General features: G+C 34.6%; 3 protein-coding genes across 19 annotated transcripts; 1 reads left to right on the forward strand and 2 right to left on the reverse strand.

The window, feature by feature from the left end:
- The first annotated feature begins 472 nt into the window (after positions 1-472).
- Positions 473-26419, forward strand: LOC129870259 (uncharacterized). The gene is made up of 4 exons (XM_055944974.1): positions 473-560; positions 675-795; positions 17908-17980; positions 26054-26419. The coding sequence occupies exons 1-4, from the start codon at positions 536-538 to the stop codon at positions 26300-26302; spliced, it is 468 nt and encodes a 155-aa protein (XP_055800949.1). The 5' UTR covers positions 473-535; the 3' UTR covers positions 26303-26419.
- LOC129870255 (uncharacterized) lies at positions 2097-13535 on the reverse strand. Of its 17 annotated transcripts, XM_055944957.1 has the most exons (9): positions 6906-12540; positions 6516-6833; positions 6371-6437; positions 6109-6286; positions 5272-5345; positions 4503-5156; positions 4309-4435; positions 3779-3895; positions 2097-2623 (listed from the first exon to the last, which is right to left on the reverse strand). In XM_055944957.1, exons 6-9 carry the CDS (start codon positions 5111-5113, stop codon positions 2336-2338), a joined length of 1143 nt encoding a protein of 380 aa, XP_055800932.1. In that variant the 5' UTR covers positions 5114-5156; positions 5272-5345; positions 6109-6286; positions 6371-6437; positions 6516-6833; positions 6906-12540; the 3' UTR covers positions 2097-2335. The 17 variants fall into 17 exon arrangements, with proteins under 17 accessions (XP_055800932.1, XP_055800931.1, XP_055800930.1 ...); XM_055944956.1 differs by lacking the exons at positions 6109-6286; positions 6371-6437; positions 6516-6833; positions 6906-12540 and adding exons at positions 12602-12701; positions 12948-13040; positions 13448-13535; XM_055944955.1 differs by lacking the exons at positions 6109-6286; positions 6371-6437; positions 6516-6833; positions 6906-12540 and adding exons at positions 12602-12701; positions 12948-13055; positions 13448-13531.
- Positions 19484-20742, reverse strand: LOC129870257 (uncharacterized). The gene is made up of 2 exons (XM_055944973.1): positions 20121-20742; positions 19484-20050 (listed from the first exon to the last, which is right to left on the reverse strand). The coding sequence occupies exons 1-2, from the start codon at positions 20692-20694 to the stop codon at positions 20037-20039; spliced, it is 588 nt and encodes a 195-aa protein (XP_055800948.1). The 5' UTR covers positions 20695-20742; the 3' UTR covers positions 19484-20036.
- Positions 26420-26648: the final 229 nt, after the last annotated feature.

A 26648-nucleotide genomic window follows, 5' to 3' on the forward strand; every position in this document is an offset into this window, starting at 1 on the left:
TGTTACGTAAGACAACAAAACGTATCTAGAAATAAAAACTAAATTGGTCAAATGAAAAAAGAAACATTAGAAGAGATTGTACTGGATTCAAACTTGTGCTTTATAATGTTTTCCCATCGTTGCTAGTGGGTTCATGTAAAGGATTTGGGTTACGTACCATCGCAACTTAGGATAATTTTGGTCGTAACACTCGTGTGACTTTCTTCTTTCGATCCAATTGGACTTGGAAAAAGAAATTAGTAGATTCTTTTTTGAGGCAAAAGTTATTGTCCATTCAAGTTGAAATAAAAAAATAGTCTTTTTGGTTGTCTCAAATCTTGAGTAGTGATCAAACATTCCTTCCTTGGCTACGAAAAGTCGTGTGTATCAATTTGTACATAGAAAAGTCACAAGTGTTTGTGCTTCATGCTCAAGATATACTCCTCCTTTTCAAGTCTCCTTTCACATTAATACATCTGTCTAAATTTGAAGTAATATACGTGTCTGTTCTTGATCGTTTCACCTTCACTTTTGTATTTCCTAATATTTGCTGAGTATGGGACAATCCCTCAAGAAATTTGGTCTCTCTCTCTCTCTGTTGCACACCCGATTTCTTTTCATATCATTGAAGGAATTTTTACCAAGTGTAAAGGAGAATAAGGCTATTTTGTAATATTTTGCTTTTGGTTTTGCAGCAAATGGTAAGCAGAGTGATAATATTGGTCCAATAATAGAAAATTGCTACATGACTCATTTTAAGAACACTCACAAATGGAGCTTAGCAGAATTTTGCCATGCTGTCTGCCAAACAGTCAAGTAAGTAACCTTCCATATTCATAAATTCTGATCAAATAAATATGCCACGATTAGCATTAAAATCAAAGAAATTAGCATTGCCCCAAGTTCCCTTCAAATTTTTATTTTTCATAGGAAATATTTTTGTCTTAATTAATTTTCTGATTTGATGTCTCAATTCAAAACATGGCCGTTTAATGTAATTATTAAGATGCTAACAAGTGAATACAATATAGCTTGTGAAAAGTCATAAAAAGTATAGGAAAATATACGCTGACTATACAATATAGTTTACCTATGCATGATCTACACACTGACTATACATTATTATGCACTCAAAAGGCTGAATATAGCTTAACTATACATGAAGTATACATTGACTATTCAATCTCGATTAACTCAAAAACACCTCTAAGCAGTCCCAAATTTTAGGAGCTTTTTAATAGATAATACGCTCGACACAATTCACGTGCATGTACGATACATCAAATTTTAAAGAAAAAGGAAAAACAACAAAGAAGAAAAAGACGCAGAAGAAGGCGTAGAGGAGCCATTTCTTTTTTGTTGAAAAAAATAGGGTTGAATGGCCATTTTAGTATTTTTTTAAATATAAATTGGGCTAAAAAAATGGTAAGTAAACCTTATGGATTTACATTTTACATAATTTGCCCAAAAAATAAAGTAAACTTAATCTACGCAACATTATATAATCGTAAGACATGGTGTTGATAACTCACCACACTACTAGAATTTCGTTGTTTTTCGACTACTTTTAGTAGTCGGAATGTAGTCGAAAAATGGAGTTTTCTAATGACTTTTCAACTATTTTTGAGTAGTCAGTATATTGAAGGTCGAAAAATATTTACCGACTACGGTAGTCAGACTTTCCCGATTACTATAGTCGGAAAATATTAAACTAGACCTGACCATTAAACTATCTAAATGATCGACTACTGTAGTCAGAAATCTATTAAAAATAATAATTTATTAATTTAAACAATGCCGACTACAGTCATTGAAATAATTAAATATTTAATTAATATGCATTTCGACTACTTTAGTCGGCATATATAACTTATTTATGATCATTTAATTACTTTTCCGACTACTATAGTTGGTATAAATTATTAATTTATTATTCTCTTCTGATTACTGTAGTCGACATTTTAAATTTCCTTAAAAAAATTATATGTTATTGCCGATTATTGTAGTCGAAAAGGCTACATTTTTAATACAGAAAAATATTGTTTATATGGTGCACCACTTGCTAAATTATACTACCATCCATCCATAAAAAATCAACCATAAAACCAAGCATCAAATACATTCCTAAACATTCAAATTTCATTCAATATAACTAAGTCTAAAAGTTCAAGCATCATCAAAATCAAGTCTAATAAGTATTTAGTTGTTATTAAAAACAGAAGTAAATAGTTTAAAACAAGTCTAAATATCATAGAAAATATCTAAATAGTCAGAAACAATCTACTCTTCATCAGAATCAGTCTCTTCTTCACCATCATCATATCCAGCCATATGTTTCTCCATGAACTTCTCCACTTTAGCAAAGAGCTTCAGATATTTGAAGTCGTTCTGTCAACTCTGAAATCTGTCTTCTCATTCCTTCCATTTCTTCCGTAGATTGAGTAGTAGAAGCACCATACAACAATGGTGATGGAAGACACGAGGAAGGTTGTACTCCAAGCCCATAAACTCTACCTTCCAACACACCTCCTGCCACATTTGTCCATATTGAAGCAATATCATCAGATGATAGTTGGGTTGTGGAACCAGCCTCGGAAGTAGGTTGTGTTTGATGCCATTCGTCCAAGCCTCTTTGAAATCCAACCTGAAATAAATGTATAAATAAACGACATCGACTAAATGTATAAAAAAACACAATTAGCATAAGTACTCAGAAATCAAAAGAAAGTAGGATATGTAAAATGAGAGTGACAGGTTGAAAAATTTGGTAGTTTGTTAGTGTTTTATGTGCAGGTCGTACTGAATTAGCTATTTGGTGGAATGTTATTGCATCTGTTTTAAGAGACTTTGATATGGATGCTTGGAATTAGTTAGGATGAGTGTAGCTGATGCTCTGAACAACAATCTTAGAACCCTTCTGAAGCTTTGATCAAATTATAACTTATGAACTATGTGATATGCATACTTCATTACTATGTAGTTTCAGGGACAACTTGATATAACTAAAATCTGAACTGAGGTTCAATATCACGAAATTATACAAGTCAAATTATAAGTACTAAAAGAAAAATATTAACATATGGAAGGTCTCAAAGTAGCTTAAGTACTTATAAATCGAGAACAAAAAGAAGTTACAACAGAAGATTGCACTTAGTAGAATCTAATATTTACAATTAGCTTCAATACTCAGAAAGTGATTGAACTTGCAGAAGCTAATATCAACAAGTAGCTTGTATTATGAAACCCAGTAGGAAAAATTTAGTGCCAAGAATGTAAAATAAGAAAGGGAGAGATGTCAATAAAGTGCTGGGTTAGCCTATCATTAGCAATAAAGAAAAAGGAGAAAAAAAACAAGAGAGACATCAATGACTGCTGCTGGGTTATATTGTCTAGATCTACTACAGTGATTTGTTCTGTCAATATTAAGAAAATTGCTACTTTCCCTCTTTGGCTTTTCTTTCTTGTTAAGGAATAACTGTTTGTAAGCAGCAAAAATTCATGAAAATAAAGAAAAGCCTAAACTATAGATTTTTTTTTAATTTCCTTTTGTTAGAAATTGACGACAATAATGTCTAAGTTGCAATTTCGTATATGATAGTTGCCTTTTTTCTCCAAAGAAGCAAACAAAATCCTCATAAGCATTCATTTTTGTCTAGTAGGCTGAAAAAAATGGCAACACTTCCATGTTTGGTGTCATAGTTGTATTAAATCTGATGTTTAAAAAAAGTTGTCTATCCCTTTCCAGCAATGGATCCTAAGCTTATGTTAAATGAAATAATATTTAAGTGTTATAACTTACAAATGTCTCCTCTGCACGTGACTCTACCCATTCTCCCCTTGTACCATCTTTATTTCTTTTCTTAGGCATCTCCTCAAATACCTCAACATCAGACACCTCTTCACCTTTTAACTTTGTCTACAAAATAATAAATAAGAGTTAAATAAATTTCAATCGCATTTACTTAAAAGGAAATTACCATTTTTCTTCGGTGGGCTGCGAAACTCATAGAACCTCCGGTGTGTAAAGAGCCTCCCTTTACGGAGGCCCGAGCTGCCTCTGCTCGCTCACACTTCTTCTTAAATTCAGGAGTGTTCCATTTCTCCACAAATTTAAGCCATATTTCTTCTCGTAACCATCCGTGCTTCTCATTATTTTTTCAAACTTCAAACAACATCAACAACTCGTATACGAGCTTTCTTCTCAAAAATGAAATTTATTTTGTTCTCATAACATGGCTGCCATGCACACTTCGACTTCATAATAAATAATATCATTAGATTAAAAATTATATATTTGATAACTAATATAAAAATAAATTTTATTTGTACCCTAAATTGATTCCATATTTGTTCCTTGATATTGTACGGAAAGTCTTTCCATCTACCCCAAGCATCATTGAAGAATGGTTGAATAGATTCTGAAACCATATGGGAGACGACATATGATGGCGCAAACCTGCATTAAACTTAATTTATGTAAGAAGTACATTCACCAAATTAAAATTAATATAAAGATAACTTACCCATCCTTATCAAGGGTGATAATCAATCTATGATAAGAATCATATTCTCTAGTATCTCCAACATTTTGAGTCCTTGAAAAGGCTGGTGCAATAGTACTACTGATAGATGGTGATGCTGGTATACGGATTCCAATATTTGACATAGATATGCTAGGTGTTGATGACGTTGGAGATTCAGCTGGAGTCAATGATGGAATCTGAGATGAGGAGTTACCATTTTGACTTATATGGCAACTCGAAGAAGAATTTATATGAGGTGTGGGCACAATATTATAATCAAGACTTGTATTCATGCCCTGAGAAGCTGTGGAATAATTTTTGATAGGTCCAGGTGGTGGTACACTAAAAAACGAAGGTGGTAATGAAGTCGACAGGGGAGGAAATCCAGGAGGTAATGAAGTCGACGGAGAAGGAATATTGGGTGGCAGTGAAGTCTGTTGAGGAGGAACGACAGATGGTAGTGAAGTTAGTTGAGGAGGTAAGGTGAGTGGCAATGAATTTGCCTCAGGAGGAGCTACATATTGCTGGCTTGAGTGACTTGAAGCTGGTTGCGAATTGTGTTGTTTCTTCTTAGTTGTATGTTTTCGACGCTTTACAGATGCCTTCTTCATTGCCTAAAAAGATGAGACCCTCGAATTGCTTCTAGCTTTTAACCTGAAAATCGATAAGTTAGGAGTGATCAACTTATAGCCTTTAGCTCGTTTGGAATTTAAAATACTTGGCACAAAAGTACGATAAACACCAAAGTAGGCCAAAAAGTACTTAATACCAACATAACACCCTATATGTCTCCTCCTGATGCTGCAATCTAATTATTTTATGTAACTTGCTCCCTGATCACTCCTGTTCAATAATATCAGACAAAATTAAGAAAGAGATAATTTGATTTCACCCACTTTCACCAGAAACGCCACAACTAGAGATGCAGTGAACAAGAATACTCAAACAAAAACAGAATTCATATCAAAATTTGTCAACAGAACAAACCAAACAATTTAATCATCTTCATTTGATTCATAATCACTATCAAATTCTTCTACATCACTTATTTCATTTTTTTCAAGTAATTCATCGTCATTTATTTCATATTCATCAGTTGGAGATTCTTCTTCGGTAGATTCCTCCTCATTAGCCCTGGATGTTCCTTCCCCAGAATTATTTAGATTTGATTGAAGGACAATAGCATCAAATTCTTCATAGATGCCTTCACTATGTTGTAATTCACCTGCTAATTCATCATCCACCATTGCTTCAACACTTGAAATATCATTTTGATATGCTACCTCCAATGCATCCTCAACTTCCACTCTCCCCACAGGTTTTGTTTTTATAACTACATGCCACGAAGATTTATTCTTGCACAAAGGATAAGGAGCGTAATACACTTGTTTCACATTTTGTGCAATGATAAATGGATTATAGAAACGATACTGTCTCATGTGGTTAATTTCAATTATTTTGTATAAAGGATGCACCTTTGTACCACTAGAATTAGGATCATACCATTTGCACCGAAAGAGTACTAGCTTTTTCTTCGCCCAACCAACAATATACTCGAGTTTTATAATCTCTTGAAGCACACCATAATAATCAATATCCCCCTCACCTTTCACCCACATCCCACTATTATTGGTTTTCTTGCATTTGGACCATTCTTCTGTATGAAACTTGTATCCATTGATGAAGTACTTAGACATTATTCTGACTCTACGATCAGGTCCCCAAGCAATATCACGCAAAAATTAGACATTCACGACATCCATGACATTAATTGGATTATGAACCTATATTAAATTAGAGAAATTTTAGAATTTTAAAAATACATATAATTGATGTGCAAATACTTAATAGTATTAGGTAGCACTTACATATTCTCTAAACCACTCTGAAAATCTAGAATAAACAGCATCATTCCCATATGTACCAACAAAAAAACTGTCCAACAAAATAACAATTTTTATTGGTTAAAGGGATGATGAATTTTGTTTGAAAGTAGGTAATATATATATGTACCTATGATAAGGTTGGACCTCGGGACAATTCAATAATACATGTGTTGTAGCCGACTTTAACTCCATCTCAATTAACTTTCGCTTTGGAGTATGTTCTGGACCTCCTTTTCCTGGATGATTGAATATGGAAAAGGGTGGTAATAAAGGATCGATAATTCCTCCATCGTCATGTTGATTGGGTCTATTTATCAAACAAGGCACATCATTTTCAAAACAGTATGAATCAAAATGAGAAGTTTCTCTTGCGATATATGCTTCACGTATCGATCCCTCCATTCTCGATCTATTTTTTATGGTTCTCTTACTTTTGCCAATAATCCTGTAAAGTATGACTCTTAGATGAAAGATTTTTTAATTCAAACACAGAAGAAAAATAATTAAAATTCATTACCTCTCAAATGGATACATCCATCTACCTTGAACTAGCCCTCCAAGTCGTGCCTCTTGCACAAGATGAATTGGGAGATATTCCATTACATTGAAAAAGCCAGGAGGAAATATTTTTTCCAACTTGTTTAAAGCTAGACAAATGTTACTTTCCATGTAATTTAGGTTTACACAACTCTTTGAAAAAAAGGCTTATTTCTGTGATGGGTTTCCATATTCTATCAGGCAAGGCATTAAATGCAATAGGCATCAAAGATTCCATGAAAATGTGACAATCATGGCTTTTCATAGACATCAATTTTCCTTCTTTCATATCGACACATCTAGATAAGTTTGAAGCATATCCATCAGGCAACTTCAAATTCTTAACCCAATCACAAATCTCTCTCTTCTCATCCAGAGTGAATGTGTTACTAGCCTTGGGCTTTTGAATCTTGTTGTTAAGGTATGTCAAGTACAACTCACTTTGCCTGCAATATTCTTTTAAGTCCATCCTAGCCTTCAAATTATCTTTTGTCTTGTTATTGATATCCATCACAGTATCAAATAAGTTGTCAAAAAAGTTTTTTTCGATATGCATGACATCGAAATTATGTCGAAGAAGGTTAAGCTTCCAATAAGGTAACTCACAAAATATGCTCTGTTTTGTCCAATTATGTATAACACCATAACCAGGTATCTTAGATAGTGGAGAATCCGTTATCTTAGGTAGATCCCTAACTCTATGCCAAATTTCTTCGGGTGATAAAGTTGCTGGTGGATCTTCAAAATCAGTTTGGTTCTTTATAAATGCACTAGTATTTCTCCTAAATTCATGATCCATTGGCAAGAACCGGCGGTGACAGTTAAACCATGAGTTCTTACCTCCATGTTTCAATGTGAATGCTTTTGTGTCTTCCATACAACATGGGCAAGCTAACTTACCAGCAGTTGACCACCCGGACAACACTCCATAAGCAGGAAAATCATTTATAGTCCACATCAAAGCAGCACGCAATATGAAGTTCTGTTTATGGAATACATCATATGTTTTCACACGTTGATTTCACAACAACTTTAACTCATCGATCAAAGGCTACACGTATATGTCAATCAAACTTTTTGGATTGTGTGGACCTGGAGCAATGCAAGTTAGGAACAAATATGGACTTGTCATACATAACTCATGGAGAAGATTATATGGCGTAACAAACACTGGCCAACATGAATATGATGTAGCAAAGACCGCAAATGGAGTGAATCCATCAATACATAATCCCAACCTAATGTTTCTAGGTTCACTAGCAAAGTATGCTTCCATGCTTCTCCATCTGACAGATGATATAGAACAGCAGGTGGTCTTTTATGTTCATAATGTCATCTCATATGAAGAGCAGAGCTCATTGATGCATATAACCTCTTTAGCCTAGGTATAAGGGGTAAGTAATGTATTGCCTTTATTGGAACCTTCTTCTTTTTGACATTTGTGACTTCCTTATAACGAGCTTGATTACAAAATTTGCAATTTTCTAAAGCTACATCATCTTTATAAAATAACATGCAACCTTTTTCACAACAGTCAATCCTCTGATGAAAGTCCTAACTTAGAAATCAACTTCTTTGTCGTGTAGAAATCTTTGGGTAATTCAATTTTACTCGGATTAAGCTCATTCATAAGCCCAATGATGGTATCCATGCCCGCTTGAGAAATCAAATAATCCGATTTTATACTTAGCAATCTAACAACAACAGACAACATAGAATGTTTTGAACCTTCATATAATGGACGACTAGCTTCAGTTAACTGTTCATAGAAGCGCTTAGCCTCATCATTTGGTTCAGATTGAACCCCTGGGAACATCCAAAAAGCATCCCTTGACATTTCATTGAATCTAGAATTTTCAACATTATTATTCTCTATGGACTATCCTCACCATCAAACGTATTCTAAAAATCAACATTAGCTACATTGGCATCATTCTCTCTATGAACTGTCCACACATAATAATTTTTCATAAACACCTTCTTCAAAATATGAAATTCAACTTTATCCGATTTCAATAACTTGACACACTTGCGTTTCGCACAAGGGCACCTTGTTGTATCTTCTATAAGAAAATCATTTCTAGTTTTCGCCTTTGCAATAAATTCTTTAACTCCGTCTAAAATTCCACCCTCAACCCCGCACGATTAGGATACAACAACAACAACAAACCTAGTATAGTCCCACCATGTGGGGTCTGGGGAGGGTAGAGTGTATGCAGAACTAACCCCCACCTTAAAAGGTAGGGCGGCTGTTTCCGAAAGACCCTCGGCTTAAGAGAGAAGAACAAGGGAGGAGAAACAAGGAAAACAAGACATAGGTCAGTAGAGCCAGGCATATAGCAAACAATATAAAAATATGAATAATGAGAGCGATAAAGTCAGGGTAGGAAAAATCGGGGATAAAGGAGCATTAACTACTATAGATAAAATAGGATACCCAAAGTAGATTGGGCCAACTAATATAAGCAGTAATCTCATGCAAAAATCACATGTTAATAAACAAATGAGCGCGACTACGACTACTATGGAGAAAAGATAGGCCACCTAACCCACTATCTTAGTCTGAGTCCTCCATAGCCTCCTATCTTAGGTCATATCCTCGGTGAGCTGCAACTGTGTCATATCATGTCTAATCACCTCTTCCCAATACTTCTTCGGCCTCCTTTTGCCCCTCCTGAAACCGTCCATAGCCAACCTCTCGCACCTCCGCACTGGAGCATCTGTGTCTCTCCTCTTCACATGCCCAAACCATCTCAGTCTCGCTTCCCGCATCTTGTCCTCCACTGATGCCACTCCCACCTTGTCTCAGATATCTTTATTCCTAATTCTATCCATCCTAGTGTGCCCACACATCCACCGCAGCATTCGCATTTCCGTGACTTTTATCTTCTGAACATGAAGTTTCTTGATTGGCCAACACTCCACCCCGTACAATAGAGTCGGTCTAACCACCACTTTGTAGAACTTGCCTTTGAGTTTTGGTGGCACTTTCTTGTCACACAACACTCCGGAGGTGAGACTCCATTTCATCCACCCTGCATCGATACGGTGTGAAACATCGTCGTCGATATCCCCATCTTCCTGTATAATAGACCCAAGGTACTTGAAGCTTCTTTTCTTTTGAATGGCCTGGGTACCAAGCCTCACTTCCCCGTCAGCCTCACGTGGCAGGCCACTGAAACTGCACTCCAAGTATTCTGTCTTGGTCCTACTCAATTTAAATCCTTTAGACTCCAACGTCTGTCTCCAGCCCTCCAGCTTGTCGTTAACTCCGTTGTGAGTCTCGTCAATCAGGACTATGTCATCCGCGAACAACATACACCAAGGCACCTCACCTTGTATTTGTCTTGTCAATTGATCCATCACCAGGGCGAATAGAAATGGGCTAAGAGTCGATCCCTGGTGCAACCCCATCGTAACAGAAAAGTGCTCCGAGTCCCCTCCTACCATCCTTACCCTAGTCTTAGCTCCATCATACATGTCTTTAATCGCTATAATGTACGCCACAGGTATACATTTCGCCTCCAAGCATCTCCATAGGACCTCTCTTGGAACTTGTCATAGGCCTTTTCTAGGTCAATGAATATCATGTGTAAGTCCCTTTTTCGCTCCCTATACTACTCCACCAATCTCCTTAAAATATGAATGGCTTCTGTAGTCGAGCGCTCCGGCATGAATCCAAATTGGTTCTCTGAAATAGACACACTACTCCTCACCCTCGTTTCTATCACCCTTTCCCACACCTTCATAGTGTGACTTAGCAGCTTGATACCTCTATAGTTGGTGCAGCTTTGAATGTCTCCCTTGTTCTTGTACACGGGAATGATTGTACTCCACCTCCATTCTTCTGGCATCTTTGATGTCCTGAAAATGACATTAAATAGCGCAGTCAGCCACTCCAATCCTACCCTACTTGCATTCTTCCAAAATTCCCCAGGGATCTCGTCAGGTCCGGTCGCTTTTTCCCTGCTTATCCTACGAACAGCTCCCTTAACCTCCTCAACCTTTATTCTCCTACAATACCCAAAGTCGCGACGCCTATCCAAGTGCTCCTACAACCCCGCACGATTAGGATGAGTTCTATTATACATCCATTTACGATGTGCAAATTCCATCTACATAAATAATTTTTTTTGAGAATTTAACTAAACAAACCAGCAACAACTCTTACTAATCAACTCAATAAAGAACACACAAAAGAGAACCTAGATTTTAAGTTACATTAGAATGGAAACTTGTCAAATACACACAAGTTTTATAAATAATTAGAACCACAATTTAGCCCACTACGTCAAAGATATGATTTAAAGAAGTCCAAAAAATGATATTCAAGTTTTTCATTGACATTCGAATAGGAAAGAAACACATTTCATGTTTTTAAAAAAGAAACACATTAAATTTAGTTAATAGGACAAATTCCAAATAGAAACACAATTGTGGAAGAAATAAAGACAGGGAGGCAAAACAAAGTTGAGCAATGATTGTAGATTTCGATGTATATCTATCAAATCGTGGCTTCATGTACCAAATATTTCAATATCGTTGCATCCGGTATTTTTATTTTGTTCCACTACATCAAGTTTTGCACAATTTCTCTGTGTCAAATGACTATATTTTACTGCTAGAATTTTTTTTGTAATACAATTCACTAAAGCATCATTTGGTTATTAGTTTACAAGATTTACTTGTCCTTCAGATAAGTAACAACCAATTGCAAATAGATAACAATTTCAATTACACCTACCTTTCCTGGAACATCTTCTTAACCTATAAAACCAATACTTTTTCGGGATAATGAAGCACGATATGATGTAGGCATAATACTAAATCCCCATCTTTAGTTAATAGGGCAAATTCTGTTCATTATTCTTAATTATTACCCAGTCTATTTTCAGATTTTGCACCCATTTGGTGCTAGTGGTGTTAAAGAGACAAGAGATTAATAGTTGTATATAAAGGGTAGTTCGGTACACGAAGCATCTCGTGTTCACACAGAGTCTAGATACAGTGTGATGTACCTAAAAAAATCTATGGTAATAAGTGACGTTGTAATTTGAGTAGTAAGTGACTTTTGGTGTTAAATATATTAAATACTTGCAAATCAGGAAGTTTATAATGTAGTTTCAGATAAAACCTTAGTTATAAAGAAATAAGGCTTTGCCGCTTTGCAGATTACTCAAAAAAGCCTAATGGCAAACTTCAGATATGCTGGAAGCAAGCTTTGGTAAGAGTTCAGATCATGCATTCTGGACCACATGTAGTACATTGCTATGTAGAAGACAAGGAATCACAATTCAAATATTTCATGACATTTATCTACGACTTCAATACTATATCTGAGAGAAAGGAGATTCAGAAAGTATTAAGAAATATCCAAACGTCAATGGATGGGGCTTGGATAGTACTAGAAGATTTCAACACTACACTCACAGTAGAGGATATAATATGGGACTCCGGTGCACCCTACAAAAACTATGGACTTCTAAGAATGCTTAGAGGATAAAGGTTGTGGGCATGAGTGTCCTACTACCAATTTCTCCGAAAACAAAGCAAAAGAAGAAAAAAAAGGAAAAGAGGAAAAAATTTAATGCTAAAACATATAAATAAATTGAGAATCAAACCTTGCCAATGTTTTACAGTAGAGTATGGTGCGACATTTAGACCCGAAAAGAGTACCTCATTCAGATTTTCAGTCGATTGAAATCTTATTCAGCAACACATGCCCATGGTAGAAAAGTTCTGCTTCACCAGCACACGCCCATGGTAGAAAATACCTCTAGGATAAGTTAATAGAGATTAGCTAAATGACGGTAATTTAAGATTTATGTTATTGAAATTTAAGATTTATATTATTGAACTTGTATCTTATAAGATCAAGTTCCATAACTTCTAAACACTTTCTCAATTAATAGTCTCTATCTTACTGGCAAAATTTGTCAAAAAGAAATAATAGGTGGAACCAAACATAATCGGACTTATAGAGGAAAGAAAGGCAAGGCTTAGAAAAAAAGGGAACTTTCACATTAGCCCAAGACTTGACTTCTTGACTCTGCAGTAGACCAGGCAATTTCTCATCAGTTTCAGGACTAAAGTCTCCAAAAATGGTTGACTTAACCTGTAGAAAAAGAAGCTATACATCCAAAGTTAGAAAAAAAAAGAAGGAAAAGGTTCTAGTCACACCCCAAAACACAACTAAAGGTAGTTTGATAATGTAAAAAAAACACTGCATACTAAGTAGATAGCTTCATATCTCCTCCTTATGGTTAACAAACCAGTCTTCCATTTGCTCATTTCCTTACTAGAAATTACCAAGAAAATTGAATTTTTCAAGTTTGGCGGTCATGTATATATGGTGTAAGCTAGAAATATTTGTAATGTTCCAAGCCATCTTCTTCAAAATTTTGAATAAGAACCAAATCATTAATCGACATCCTAGCATATGGAACACTAGCACCTCAATTCCATCACTATTATTGTAACAATAGTGCAGTATTACAATTATAGGAGGGAGAAATTACTTACCTCAACAGAATTGAAACCCTAGATGGCGAAGGTAAGAGAGGAGATGAGAGAGACGAGGTAGCGCGTGCGGAAAATTGTGGTTGGAGTGAATTAATTATTAAAAATAATATTACTTTCCTCGACTACAGTAGTCGGGAAATTAAATTAATTTTTAATTAAAAAGAATGGTAATATGACTGACTATGATACTCGCTATTTTAATAATAATTTTTAATTATTTTAATAAATTTTCGATTACTGTAATCGGAAACTGATCAATTATTTTATTCACTTTATTTCATAAAACTTTACGACTTAAGTAGTCGTAATCATGGTAAGATAAAATTTTAAAAAATTTCAATAATATAGAATAATAAATTACCGATTACAGTAATCGATAAACTATTCAGATTTCTGACTACATATTTTTAATAGGCAATTATAATAAGAAAATAGCTTATTTCTAGTAGTACCAATAAATAAATGTGTGATAGTGTGTTAGAATATATTCTCTACATATATTTGAATGATAATATTTTATTCATAAAATTAATAAATTTTTGACTCCTCTGATAAAATCATTTATAATTTGTTTGGTTTCTACCACTTTGAATTTTTTCAACATTTCCTGTAATTTGAAATCGTATATCCAATTTTTGATGCTTGTAACAATCTTTTAATTTGTTCAAGCACTTGAGTCCAATTCCCGATGCTGCACTTTCTCTTTAAAATTCCAATTATTGATGCACTTTTCAATTATTGAAATGTTTTTTTTCTTTCTAACATTCCACTTTTGTTGTTGCACTTTATTATCGACATCCAATATAATTTTGTTGATTTATTAGTAGTCTCTTTTATGATCTCTATGAAATGTTACAATATCATGCAAAACTCTCTTTTTTTTTCAATGTGAAAATATATATGTTCAATCACCCAATTTCTCCCCCCTCATTATTAGTTATGGATCTATCCATATTAACATGAGTAATAACTAGTGCAAGTTGATCAATTTGGTCCGTATCCACCTGAATAATTACGTACCTCTCTAGCTCATTATGTCTTGTCTACTCCAGAAGTCTAGACCTTGTATATATGGTATCATGCATTTACCTCCTCTATTGTAATAGGTTAGCTAGCATTAATGCCCATTATTTCCTGTTAATTATATATGTTTTCTCCATCCATCTAAACTTAATTATTCATTCGTGTCTTTTACTTTCTTTCACCCCTATAAATTTCAGTAGCTATAATTAATTATCTCTTGACTTTGATTATCATTCATATATATGTTATAATACAGTTAAATTATTTTGTTGATAAGAAGGTAACTCTCCACCTATTCTCTAGACTTACTAGAATATGTATGGACTGTCTAATTTTCCCTCCGTCTTGTTACTCCACACTTTCTACATGCTGTGTAATTCTATGGCGACAAACGCAATTCTTTCACTTGAATTCTCTTGCCATTGATATATCCCCAATTATTTTTATTTGTCAGTTTCAGCTACTGAATTAATTCTAAGTCTTGCCTTCCCCCTTGTTCTCTTGATTTTTTTTTGGTTATTATATATTCCGCTCATCATTATTCTTTTGCATCTATATTATATTTGTTCTATACCTTGATCTTGTTCATCTACTTTGCTGACTCTTTTCTTGATAAATACCTTCTTATCCTTAAATGGTTATATTCCACTCCTCAGGATTGTCGATTATTTTATTACTAACTAACCGCTTTCAATTTGTTGATTATTACCCCTGATAGCCTGGCACACTTTTCTTTTTTCCTTGTTTATCATTAGCTACACCTTTTCCATCATCAATATCAAAAGTTGGCTTTGAGATTAACTCAGGATGCAACATATATTCGATATATAATTAAATTCATTGTGAACCTATAATTTGCACTCCTTCAGCAAGTAATTAATTATATTGTTATGACAACTACCATCCTTCTACTTAAGATAATATGCAGGCTTAGACTCAATCTGTCATAAGTGATAAACTAATCGGAATGTATCAATTTTGAAATAAATTAATTTGACAATCATCTTTAATACTACACTCATGAGTTTGGATTATAGCTTGTACTTAGTTCTTCACAGTCGTAAGAAAACTTACCAACGTCAGCATGTTCAAGGTTTTCATCAATAATGTCCATCTTCTTTATTTCCTTCTCATTCCTTTAAATATATGGCTCCTCATGGATAGCCTTCATTGGAATATATATATATATATATATATATATATATATGTATATATATATATATGTATGTATGTATGTATTAGCAGTAGTGTTAGAATTCCGCATGGTACTATTAATTTAAGGCTTGTGGTTTAAATTATGTATTCACGTAGTTCATGGTAGTCCAACTGTCAAGGTTAGGGTCTGGAGTTTGTGGAGGTGGTGGTGTAGACGACGACGAGGACTGGCGATGGTTGACTAGTGACCATTGGCCATGTAGTTACATTAGGATTTTGCATGTAGGATCGAGAAGAAGGATTATGGTTTAAGTGCTATTTGTTACGAGACTTTCATTCTTTAAGTATTCTGTTAATTAATAATAAATGTAAAAAAAAAAAATATTGTTTGTATGCTATATTATTAAGTACAAAATGTTAATTAAATAATGTAAAAATTTTAAAGATAAAAAGCGTATTTAAAGAGGAATATGATAACTCATCATCACATAACAATTAGGGAGAAAAATTAAATGTAATGGAAAAAACTTCACCATTGATGTCAAAACTCAAAATTATATTGGTATTGATGCACGAAAACACACTCTAAACAACAAGATAAAGAAAAAATTCCAGTTCATAATTCATTCAATCGAAAAAAACATTGACGATCGATTCGTTCCAAAGGGAGAAATATATATATATATATATATATATATATAATCATAATAATATAACATAACTATTTGAAATAAATTAACATGGAAGGGGAGCCTTGGAGTAACTGGTAAAGTTGCTGCCATGTGACCAGGAGGTCACGGGTTCAAGCCTTGGAAACAGCCTCTGGCAGAAATGCAAGGTAAGGCTGCGTACAATAGACCCTTGTGGTCGGGCCCTTCCCCGGACCCTGCGCATAGCGGGAGCTTAAGTGCACCGGGCTGCCCCTTTATTTGAAATAAATTAACAATAATAGGAAGAATTATGGTAAAATAAAATATGACAATCTTAAAGTTACGATGGAAGAAAATTAAAAGTTATCTATCAAGAGGCTAATAACACGGTAGTTGTATCACTAAATCATAAAATTAATAATGACTTTTTTTATAGAAGTGTTTGTCTATATAATTCGGAAAATAATATTTTTTGAGTTACACACAAAAAATGAATTTTCAAGTACACAAAGGAAATTTAAAGTGGGTAAAATTTGAGAGAAAATAAAATTACCTTCTTTATTTTGTCAAGCAATCAATATGCAACTTCACGTTTGCAACATTGATTCAGAACTATCGACATGTCTTATAGTTAAAGGTGACGAGGAGAAACCTCATAACTTTTACCATATATTTTTCTCTTACCCTATGTTTTAGGATTCCTTAATTATAAATATTATAAAGATAATTAATAATTTGAAGAAATTAGAAAATGACAATTTTATCTATTGTAGAATCTTTTAATGAAGAACAAAATGTTCAATCGACAAGTATAAGGACCTTGATGTTTTTAAAGTAATATAGATTAGTGTATAAGCCTCATAATATTTTCTAAGGAAATACTACCTAATTACACTAATATTTCTATCATAAATACTAATCCATTCCATAGTTTAAAATAATTATATTTTATCTGACTAATTAATAATTTTGTATCAGATTTCAAGTCAAATTCACCACTCCTTTAGATTTCAAGTCAGACACATGTATCAAAGATAATAGATATATGTATCTTTGATACCATATACAGTTTGAAGTATAGATACATAGGAGAGAGGCGAGCGAGAGAGGACGAGAGACGAACAAGAGAGTTAACATATATTTTGATACTAGTTACATGTATCTTTGATATCAGATACATTCTGAAGTATAGATACATAGGGAGAGAGGCGAACGAAAGAGGGAGAGAGGCAAGCGAGAGAGTTAGTGTATCCCAAATAGATGTGAATCATGCTTGAATACAATATATCTGAAATAAATTACACCTAATTTGATCCACATATATTCGACGAAGTAAATGTGGTATAAAAAATAATTTTGAAAAGTAAAGTGAAGGCACCTAATTAGGTTCTAAACTAGTGAGATTTATGTTTTGTTTGTTTGAAAAAAATTTGCCACCTATACTCTTCCAGCCATTAGTCCACAATTTAATTTACTAATAGGGAGAATAATGTGTTGCCATCACTTGGAAAAATATATTGTTCTTGTCATTAGAGCCTAGAAATTTAATGGACCTTACAATTGTCTGGCGTAAGCTGTTATAAACCATACTTATTTAAATCTCTTTTATATCAATGTTATATTGTTTGGCAGAGATATCAACGAAGAGCTAGGGTGCACACAGTTTAGGGTGCCAGATATTAAGACACTCAAGCGACTGCACCAAGTAAGTATGCAAATGAGACTTTTGTCTAACAATTGTGGTTAGGGCTGTACAGGGCAAATCGATAAACCGCACTAAATCGACAAACTGAACCAAACCGGAAAAAAAATCCGACTAGTGGTTTGGTTTGACTTGGTTTGGTGTTTGGAATAAAAACCCGACAATTATAGGGTTGGTTTGGTTTTAACTAAAAAAAGTCAAACCAAATCCAAACCGACCCGATTATAAGATATACTACTTTTAAATTATGTTATACATAAAAATATTTATTAAAATATAATTTATAAATATTTTAAAAAAAAATTCATAATTTTTGTTTTCTTTCTTACATTTAGATTTGGACTTGAGAAGCCAATCTAAATAATATACAAAAAAAACTCATCTTATAAAGTTATATTATAAAGTTAAAACTTCAAACAGTGTTCTGCCTCCATTTTATATGTTGATATTTTGTACTAGAACTCTTTTAAGAAGCACTGCTCTGTGCTTTTTATTAGATACTATGAAAAACCTGAAAAACCCGAAAAACCCGAAAAAATCTGAAAAACCCTAAAAAAACCCGAAAAATTGATATCGAAAAATCTGACTTTTATTGGTTTGATTTGGTTTATAGATTTAATAACCCGACACAAATAATTTGATTTGATTTGTAAAAAATCCGAACCAACCCGGTCCATGTACACCCCTAATTGTGGTTATTCTTTTCACATTAACTACGTGGTTTTACATACGTAAACCAAAACCCTTTTATAAACAAACAAATTATAAATATGTGAATAAGTCAACAAAACACAATTCTAAGGAAGACAGTAGTATATAGTTTATAGGTAAAACAAAATTGATTTTTGGGATTAAAAGTCCCTAATTCTCTATTTCAGCACTTCATTTTTTTTAAAAAAATAATTATAGTTGGGTTGTGGGCTTTTTTTGGAAATTAATCGAAAGAAAATAACAAAAGTTAAATGTTAAAATAAATGTAAAAAAAAAAAAACTAAATGTAAAATGTAATGTAGTTAGTGGGATTCAAACTTTGAACACAAGAGTGAAGTGGAAGGCCCTTTACCACCGAGCTACATTTTATTTAATCTTTAAGGGGTTCAGCTAGGATAGGGAGCCGTTTTAAAAACTAGACCAAATAAATATAGTAGTAAGAATGAAGAAAAAATATGTGCCTACCAAAGTGGGAAATATAGAGAAAAGGGAAATATGAGTAGTATAGACGCAGAAGTGTTAGCAATAATATATGGATTAAACAGCTTTAAATTATACATATTAAATAAACCAGAAGTGTTAGTAAGAACGGATTGTGAAGCAATAGTAAAGTTTCACCAGACAATCAATAGTAAAGCAAGTAGTAAAAGAAGATGGCTAAATTTTATGGATGTTATATCTATATACAATAATATAGTTTTTGAATATGTAAAGGGGAAAATAATGATTTAGCTGATCAGTTAAGTAGATTGCAACTAAAGACTAATTAAATAACTGTGTTTCAGCATGAGACCAACTTGCCAATAGCCAGCAGACAAAGGCAAGGGAATAGCCCCAACGACTCTTACGCCCAGACATTGCTTGGTAAGCTTAATTTTAGACCTCAGGGAACCATTGAGATGATGGAGCGAATTTACTCCCAGAATGTAACATAGATAAGTGTCACGGACTTAGACTTCCACTAAGACTTCCGTGCGGCACTTGACAACTTACTCACGAATCTTTCACGATCTTGTAAGCTCAAGTAAGCCTTTAAGACTAGATCGCTAAGGGAATGCTAGATTGCAAGAAAGACAAGAGAGCTTTTACGAAGAAGGGTTTTGTATTGCTTTGGAAGAATGCTTGATTGCTTGATTTCTGGATGGTTTACAAATGAATGGCTCCTTCTATTTATACTACTCCTAAGGGGCTTAAGTGTAAATAAAAATTACTATACAAGTCCTCCCATATTTACAAAGAAGTCCCTACTCTAGAACTCTCTTTACACTCTAGAGAATTCCAAGTCTTTCAAGACTTCTCTACAAGCTTCTACAAGAATCTAGAGTCTTCCACTAACCTCTCCAAGACTCTAGGTTCTTCTACCTTCTTCAAGATTTCTCTTGAACATTCTAAAGCCTTATATTAACCTCTCCAAGACTCTAGATTCCTCTACCTTCTTCTAGAATTCTCTTGGACATTCTAGAGCCTTCTATTAACCTCTCCAAGACTCTAGATCTTTCCCCCGTCTTCATGATCAAGTGGCGGGTCATGACACTCTCCCCCACCTGATATGGCGACGACCTCGGCGCACTGCTGCTACAAAAGTCTCCGGACTTAGTCTTGAAACTGCCACAAGTCTTCATGCCATTCTTATATGGCCTCTTCCAGAGATTGTCCCTTCTAGTGGACGAAGAAAATGGCAGCGGACTGTTGTCCCTATTCCTGCTTGGTTCAGTCAATACTGGCCTCCGTTCTTTTTGGCACTTTAGAGGCAACTGTCTTGGCAACTTCTTCGGCATCACGCCCTTCTTCATGTAAGGTGGCAATGCCTCTCTAGCACCATTGTCTTCACTCAAACTCGCAATGGTGTCTATGAACGTCGGTACTCCCACCTCTAGGCCCTTCTCAAGCTGCATGGCCGAAAGTTGGGTTGGTCCTTCTGTCTTCGGCACCTTGACTAGGGGCACCATACATGATCCCTCTTGCTCCATAACCACGAGTTGTTGGAGGTAGGGGTCGATCACCATATGGCATCGCTGGAAGAACTCCTGCCCAAGGACGATATCAAAGATATCTAAGGGAGCGACAGTAAAGTTGGTCTTACCTCGCCACTTGCCCAATATGATGTCTACTCTTTGAGAGACTCCGCACACCGGTGTAAGGGGTGCATTAACCATCCTGAGGCGGGCATCACTTGGACTGTAACTTAGCCCCAACTTCATAGCTGCTGACTTGGTCATTAGGTTGTCCTCTGCACCTGTGTCAACCATTTCACGAGCGGGTCGTCCATTGATCATGATGTCTACATATTGTGCGCCGTACTCCTTCGACTTTCCTAATTGCTTTGCGATAGCTCTGCATAGTCCAATCAGGCCCAATTGCGTTGTGTCTGAACCTTGCTCCTGCCCTTGTGCATCTTTCCCCTTCCATTCCCGTAGGATGGCACCAAGGTTCTTCAGTTCAGGACACCTTGCATAGCCATGCGGCCCTCCGCATATGTAGCATCCATTCCCCTTCGCATTCTGTGCCTTTCTATCGGCATCGCCTCGTCGTCCAGCCTTCTTACTATCGGACTTAAGATTGTCATGGTTTTTGGGATGAGGTTGTTTCTCTTCACAACCTCCCCCACCTTGGTCATGACTACCTATCGTCTCGTCTCCTCTTCCTCGGTCATACTTATCATGCCTGAAGTCTGTCAAAGCTTCAGCTTGTGTGATGGCCTCATCGATGGTGCTGACTTGGCGACGCTCCAACTCTGTCTTGGCCCAACTCTGCATTCCATCCATGAAGTGGAAGAGCATGTCTTCATCCGTGAGGTTGGGAATCTGAAGTGTGAGAGTAGTGAACTCCTTCACATAGGCCCGTATGCTACCCATTTGCTTCAATTCCCGAAACTTGCGTTTGGCTTCATAGATGACATTGTTGGGGAAAAAGGCCTTCTTGAACTCATTCCGGAACTGCTCCCAGGTGTTGATTGTGCAAAGAACCTCCCGATCTCAGACTCCTTGCGCTTCCACCACAACATGGACATCTCTGAGAGGTATAGCACGGCCGTGTTGATCCTCGTCTCGTCATTCTTCACTTTGTTACACTTGAAGTAATTCTCCAAGTGCCAAAGGAAGTTCTCCACCTCTTGTGCATCACAGGCACCTTTGAACATTGGTGGCTTGGGAGCGTCAATCTTGGCCTCCCGGTCCGTGCTGGACGTCATGCATCTTCCCATTTCCAGATCTCCCTTAAGTGCTTCCATCTCGGACTTCATGGTCTCCATCGTGCTTAGCGCGTCCATGAGCCGACACTCTAAGGAGGTGATCACCTCCTTCACCTCTTACTCGGCAGCCTTGCGCACCTCCAACTCCTTTCGGATGTTGTCGTTCTCCTCAAGGGTGAACTCCTCTAGAGACTTGAACTTGCCGTCGACCTTGTTTAAGCGCTTGCCTAATATCTCTACAGCTTGTCGGGCAGCATCCACCCTTGCAATCCACTCCATGCCGGGCGTGACGTCCATGGGCTCCTCGCCACGTTCATCGTCACTCACCTCAGTGGCCGAGGGTGAGTAGGATATTAGGGCCTCGCTTGGTGTAGGCTCAAGCGGCACCTCCTCATTTCTCTTAGAGTTTTTCTTTCCCTTGCGGTGCTTCCTTCCAACATCTTGCTTGACGTTGGTGGCGGTAGTGGCGTTGATGTCTCCCTCACTTGCCATATCCCTTAGTAGAACCTTGCTCTGATACCACGTTGTCACGGACTTAGACTTCCACTAAGACTTCCGTGCGGCACTTGACAACTTACTTACGAATCTTTCACGATCTTGTAAGCTCAAGTAAGCCTTTAAGACTAGATCGCTAAGGGAATGCTAGATTGCAAGAAAGACAAGAGAGCTTTTACGAAGAAGGGTTTTGTATTGCTTTAGAAGAATGCTTGATTGCTTGATTTCTGGATGGTTTACAAATGAATGGCCCCTTCTATTTATACTACTCCTAAGGGGCTTAAGTGTAAATAAAAATTACTATACAAGTCCTCCCATATTTACAAAGAAGTCCCTACTCTAGAACTCTCTTTACACTCTAGAGAATTCCAAGTCTTTCAAGACTTCTCTACAAGCTTCTACAAGAATCTAGAGTCTTCCACTAACCTCTCCAAGACTCTAGGTTCTTCTACCTTCTTCAAGATTTCTCTTGAACATTCTAGAGCCTTCTATTAACCTCTCCAAGACTCTAGATTCCTCTACCTTCTTCTAGAATTCTCTTGGACATTCTAGAGCCTTCTATTAACCTCTCCAAGACTCTAGATCTTTCCCCCGTCTTCATGATCAAGTGGCGGGTCATGACATAAAACTCAAAAATGTTTAGTAGACAACTTATGGATAGCATATAATAAGCAAGATACTAAACATTTTATTGCAACCAACAACGCTTTATGTCAATATTTTTCAGACAAGAATAGAGAAAATAAATTTAAATACTATTTTATAGTTGGAATACTCATTTATATTTCTATTAAATATGTATTCATGTACATTTTATAATGGGGAAAGGGTCAAAAATACTCCTTAACTTTTATTTATTAGTTGACTTTACCTTTATCATTAAAATTAAGTTATTCATGCCCTCGCCATCTACAAACTTAACACATATACCCCTGATTTGGATGGAATCTCCCAAATTGAGATTCATTGCCCAATTTCAATCAAAATTGTCCATTTAAAACTAATTTTCAATTAAATCCGACCCTCCACCTATTAAATTCAAATCCAAATTAAATTAAAAAATCCACCTATAAATAAAAATCAAATATAATTTTCAATTTCCTCAAAACAAATCAAATACTATCTCCTGGGTAAACAAAGTTGAAAGATTCAACAATAGAGGAGTTTGTAACTGAAGTTTCATGTTGAGAATTAAGAAGAATGATAAGTCAATACTCTCATATATTTAGCATATTCATATTGTCTCAAATGATATCGAACAACAAAGAATAAAATTGAAGTTGTTTATCAATAATGAGTGTCGAAAAATCTCATAAATGGACGGTGGTGTCCTATCTCCTTCATCAAATTATTCTAAATTTCAGATATAAACTTTTCAAGAAATTTCTGATCTATTGCAATATTATTCATTCAAAACGGAACTCATTTGCGGCAATTCGATTTTTCAAACTTGAGCTTCAATCATCTTTAATGGCAGACTGCCTTGTCCTTCAAATTGATCCTCTTCAAATCAATGGATAACCACGAAAGGGTCTGAAATCAACACTAAAATAGATCAAAATAGAACCCATTCGCAATAAATTTCTAACTCGGCGACTTTCAAATTTTCAAACCAAGCTCGAGCTAAAAAAATATTTTCTTGAATGAGGGAACAACTTGTTCTTCAAACTTCACCTCCAATTGAAGAAGAAAAAGAAAATCACCTCCAATTCAATGACTATTCATGAAATTAATTGGAACTCACTGTCACTTCCTTCAAAGTTCACTCAAATTCAATGTCAAATTTCTAATCCTCTATTTGGTCATCTCGGAGGTTTAATTTGGTATGAATTGAAGTATTATTTTAATGGATCAGGTTGGGTTTAAAGGAAATATCGGATAATTGATTGAGATTGGACAATTAAAGTCAATTTAGGAAAAATCGTCTAAATCAGGAATATATTGTTAAGTTTGTAGACGGCGAGGACATGAATAACTTGATTTTAATAATAAGGATAAAATTAACTAATAAATAAAAATTGAAAAGTATTTTTGATTTTTTTTCCTTTTATAATTTCTATTATTCTGACAATAATGATCATTTCAGTCCCTTTAAATTTTGAAAGTTAGGCTGCTATGTTATCTGGTATTGCCATGTATTATGTAACTTTGTCTAAATCATCATTAAAAACGAGCTACACGTTTTTTTTAGTACTCTTCCTTTTTCTGCTAAAATTTACTGATTCTTTAATTTGCGCCTAAATTAAATTTTATGGTTGCAGATCGGTCATGAAATATGTTTTCCCCTAGTTTGGTAATGTAGGAGTGTACGTGAAACGTTTTAATAATTTTAATGAATGTATGAGAAATAAACAATAAAGGTGGACTCCACTCTGATAAATTGAGTATTCTCGCTGTTTTAATTGAATTATTTGTCTTAATTTCTTTTTATTTGTTATATATGATGTTAAAAGTGCTGTAAATCACAAAAATTAGCAACTTAAAATATTTTGATATCTAATAAGAGGTTACAAACACAAAATTCTTAACATTACGTTATTTATTTAAAAATTACGTAAAAATTACAATAAAGCACAATAATTAACAACTTAAAAAATTCTATTATATATTTAAAAATTCCGTGAAAAATACTATAAATAATACTAATATTAACAACTTACAATATTTTTTAAAACCTCAAAAAATTGATTGATTCTCAAAATTCTATCAGTGCAACATAAATTGGAATATATGAAATGACATATATTATTTGAAAATTACATAAAAGATACTATTAATCACAATAATTAGCAATTGAAAATATTTAAACATTATATAAGAAATTTGGTTGGCTCTCCTGATTCCATCCGTGCTACATAAATTGTGCCAGAGAGAGTAACATATATTATTTGAATATGACATAAAAATAACTATAAATCACAAGAATTAATAACTTAAAATATTTTTAAAACACATATAAAAAAATTAATTGACTCTACATATTCTAATTATGTCATATAAATTAGGACAAACAAAATAACATATATATTGAGCCTGTGCCTGCATGGGCTCTTGTATATTTAGTTAAGGAATAGAGACGTTGGTGAGTTGGTGTTAGTTCTACCTAATAAAAGGGATTTCATCATCTTATTTACTCCCATCTTGAATTCCTTTAAGAACATTTTGTTATTGTAACATTTTTTTTAGAATGAGATTTAATTATATAAATCAAAATAATTACTTTTTTCTAAACTAATACAAAGAGTAGATTAACTTGTTGCTATATATATATGTTTTGATTTAAAGGGGCAAATAAAGGTTGACATTTTGTTCGTTAGGACTTCTTGTAGTTTGTTTTTAGGGCAGGGCAGGGTGGGGGAGGGCAAGTCAAGATTTTGACCCACCTCGCGGCATTTAGTATATTTTGAAATTTGCCCGCCCCGTTTAGTTTCTTTTTTATTTTTTTCTCTTAAATTTTTTTATTTTATAATATTTTGTTCAGTTTTTAAAGTGATTAAGTTGGTGTTCATGATTTGCAAAAGAAAACTTACATCGTACGTTAAATGTGAATTGATGATAAGCTTAGGGTGCAAATTAAAAGTTTTTAAAAATAAATACATAGTAACAAAAAATCATATAACAGATAGTTGAATTTTCAGGAATATGATATATGCAGTAAAAAAGGATAGTTGAATTTTCAGGAATATGATATATGCAGTAAAAAAGGTTTGACTAAGGAAGAGTATCAGAAAATGGTTGTTGAAATCATTGTTGATACAAAAATCACTGGCTCTGGAGCCAAAGACGTATTGTTATGCTTGTTTGGAGTCCCAGTGATTGCATTATTCATCAAGCAAAGTGTTATTCCACAAGCCATGCCTAATGACATCTTTATTCCTGGCGTCACTTCAGCAACAGTTTTTCTTCTAGCCAAACTCCACATGATTTAGATGCATAATTATCTTATGTGAAAATGTTATTAATTCTCCACTTCTGTACTTGGATTTTATTCAATTTCTCATCCATTTCTGCTTTTCCATCATGCTTGCTTCTATCATCATATATGATCATTTATGTGTATTACTTCATCACTATTTACTTTTAATAACATAATCTGCAGACATTATCACTACGACAAGTTCAATTATTGATGACGAATTATTTTGTCACTTAAAAAGCATATTTCGTCATAAAAAACTTTTGGTGATGATTTTTTTTTGTCACCCGTTCATCTCAAAATCATAAGTCGCTAAATGTATACAAATACGATTTAGTGTTTCATCCCTAAACAAAGTT

Source organism: Solanum dulcamara, chromosome 10 (genome assembly GCF_947179165.1).
Source record: "Solanum dulcamara chromosome 10, daSolDulc1.2, whole genome shotgun sequence".
Taxonomy (NCBI): domain Eukaryota; kingdom Viridiplantae; phylum Streptophyta; class Magnoliopsida; order Solanales; family Solanaceae; genus Solanum; species Solanum dulcamara.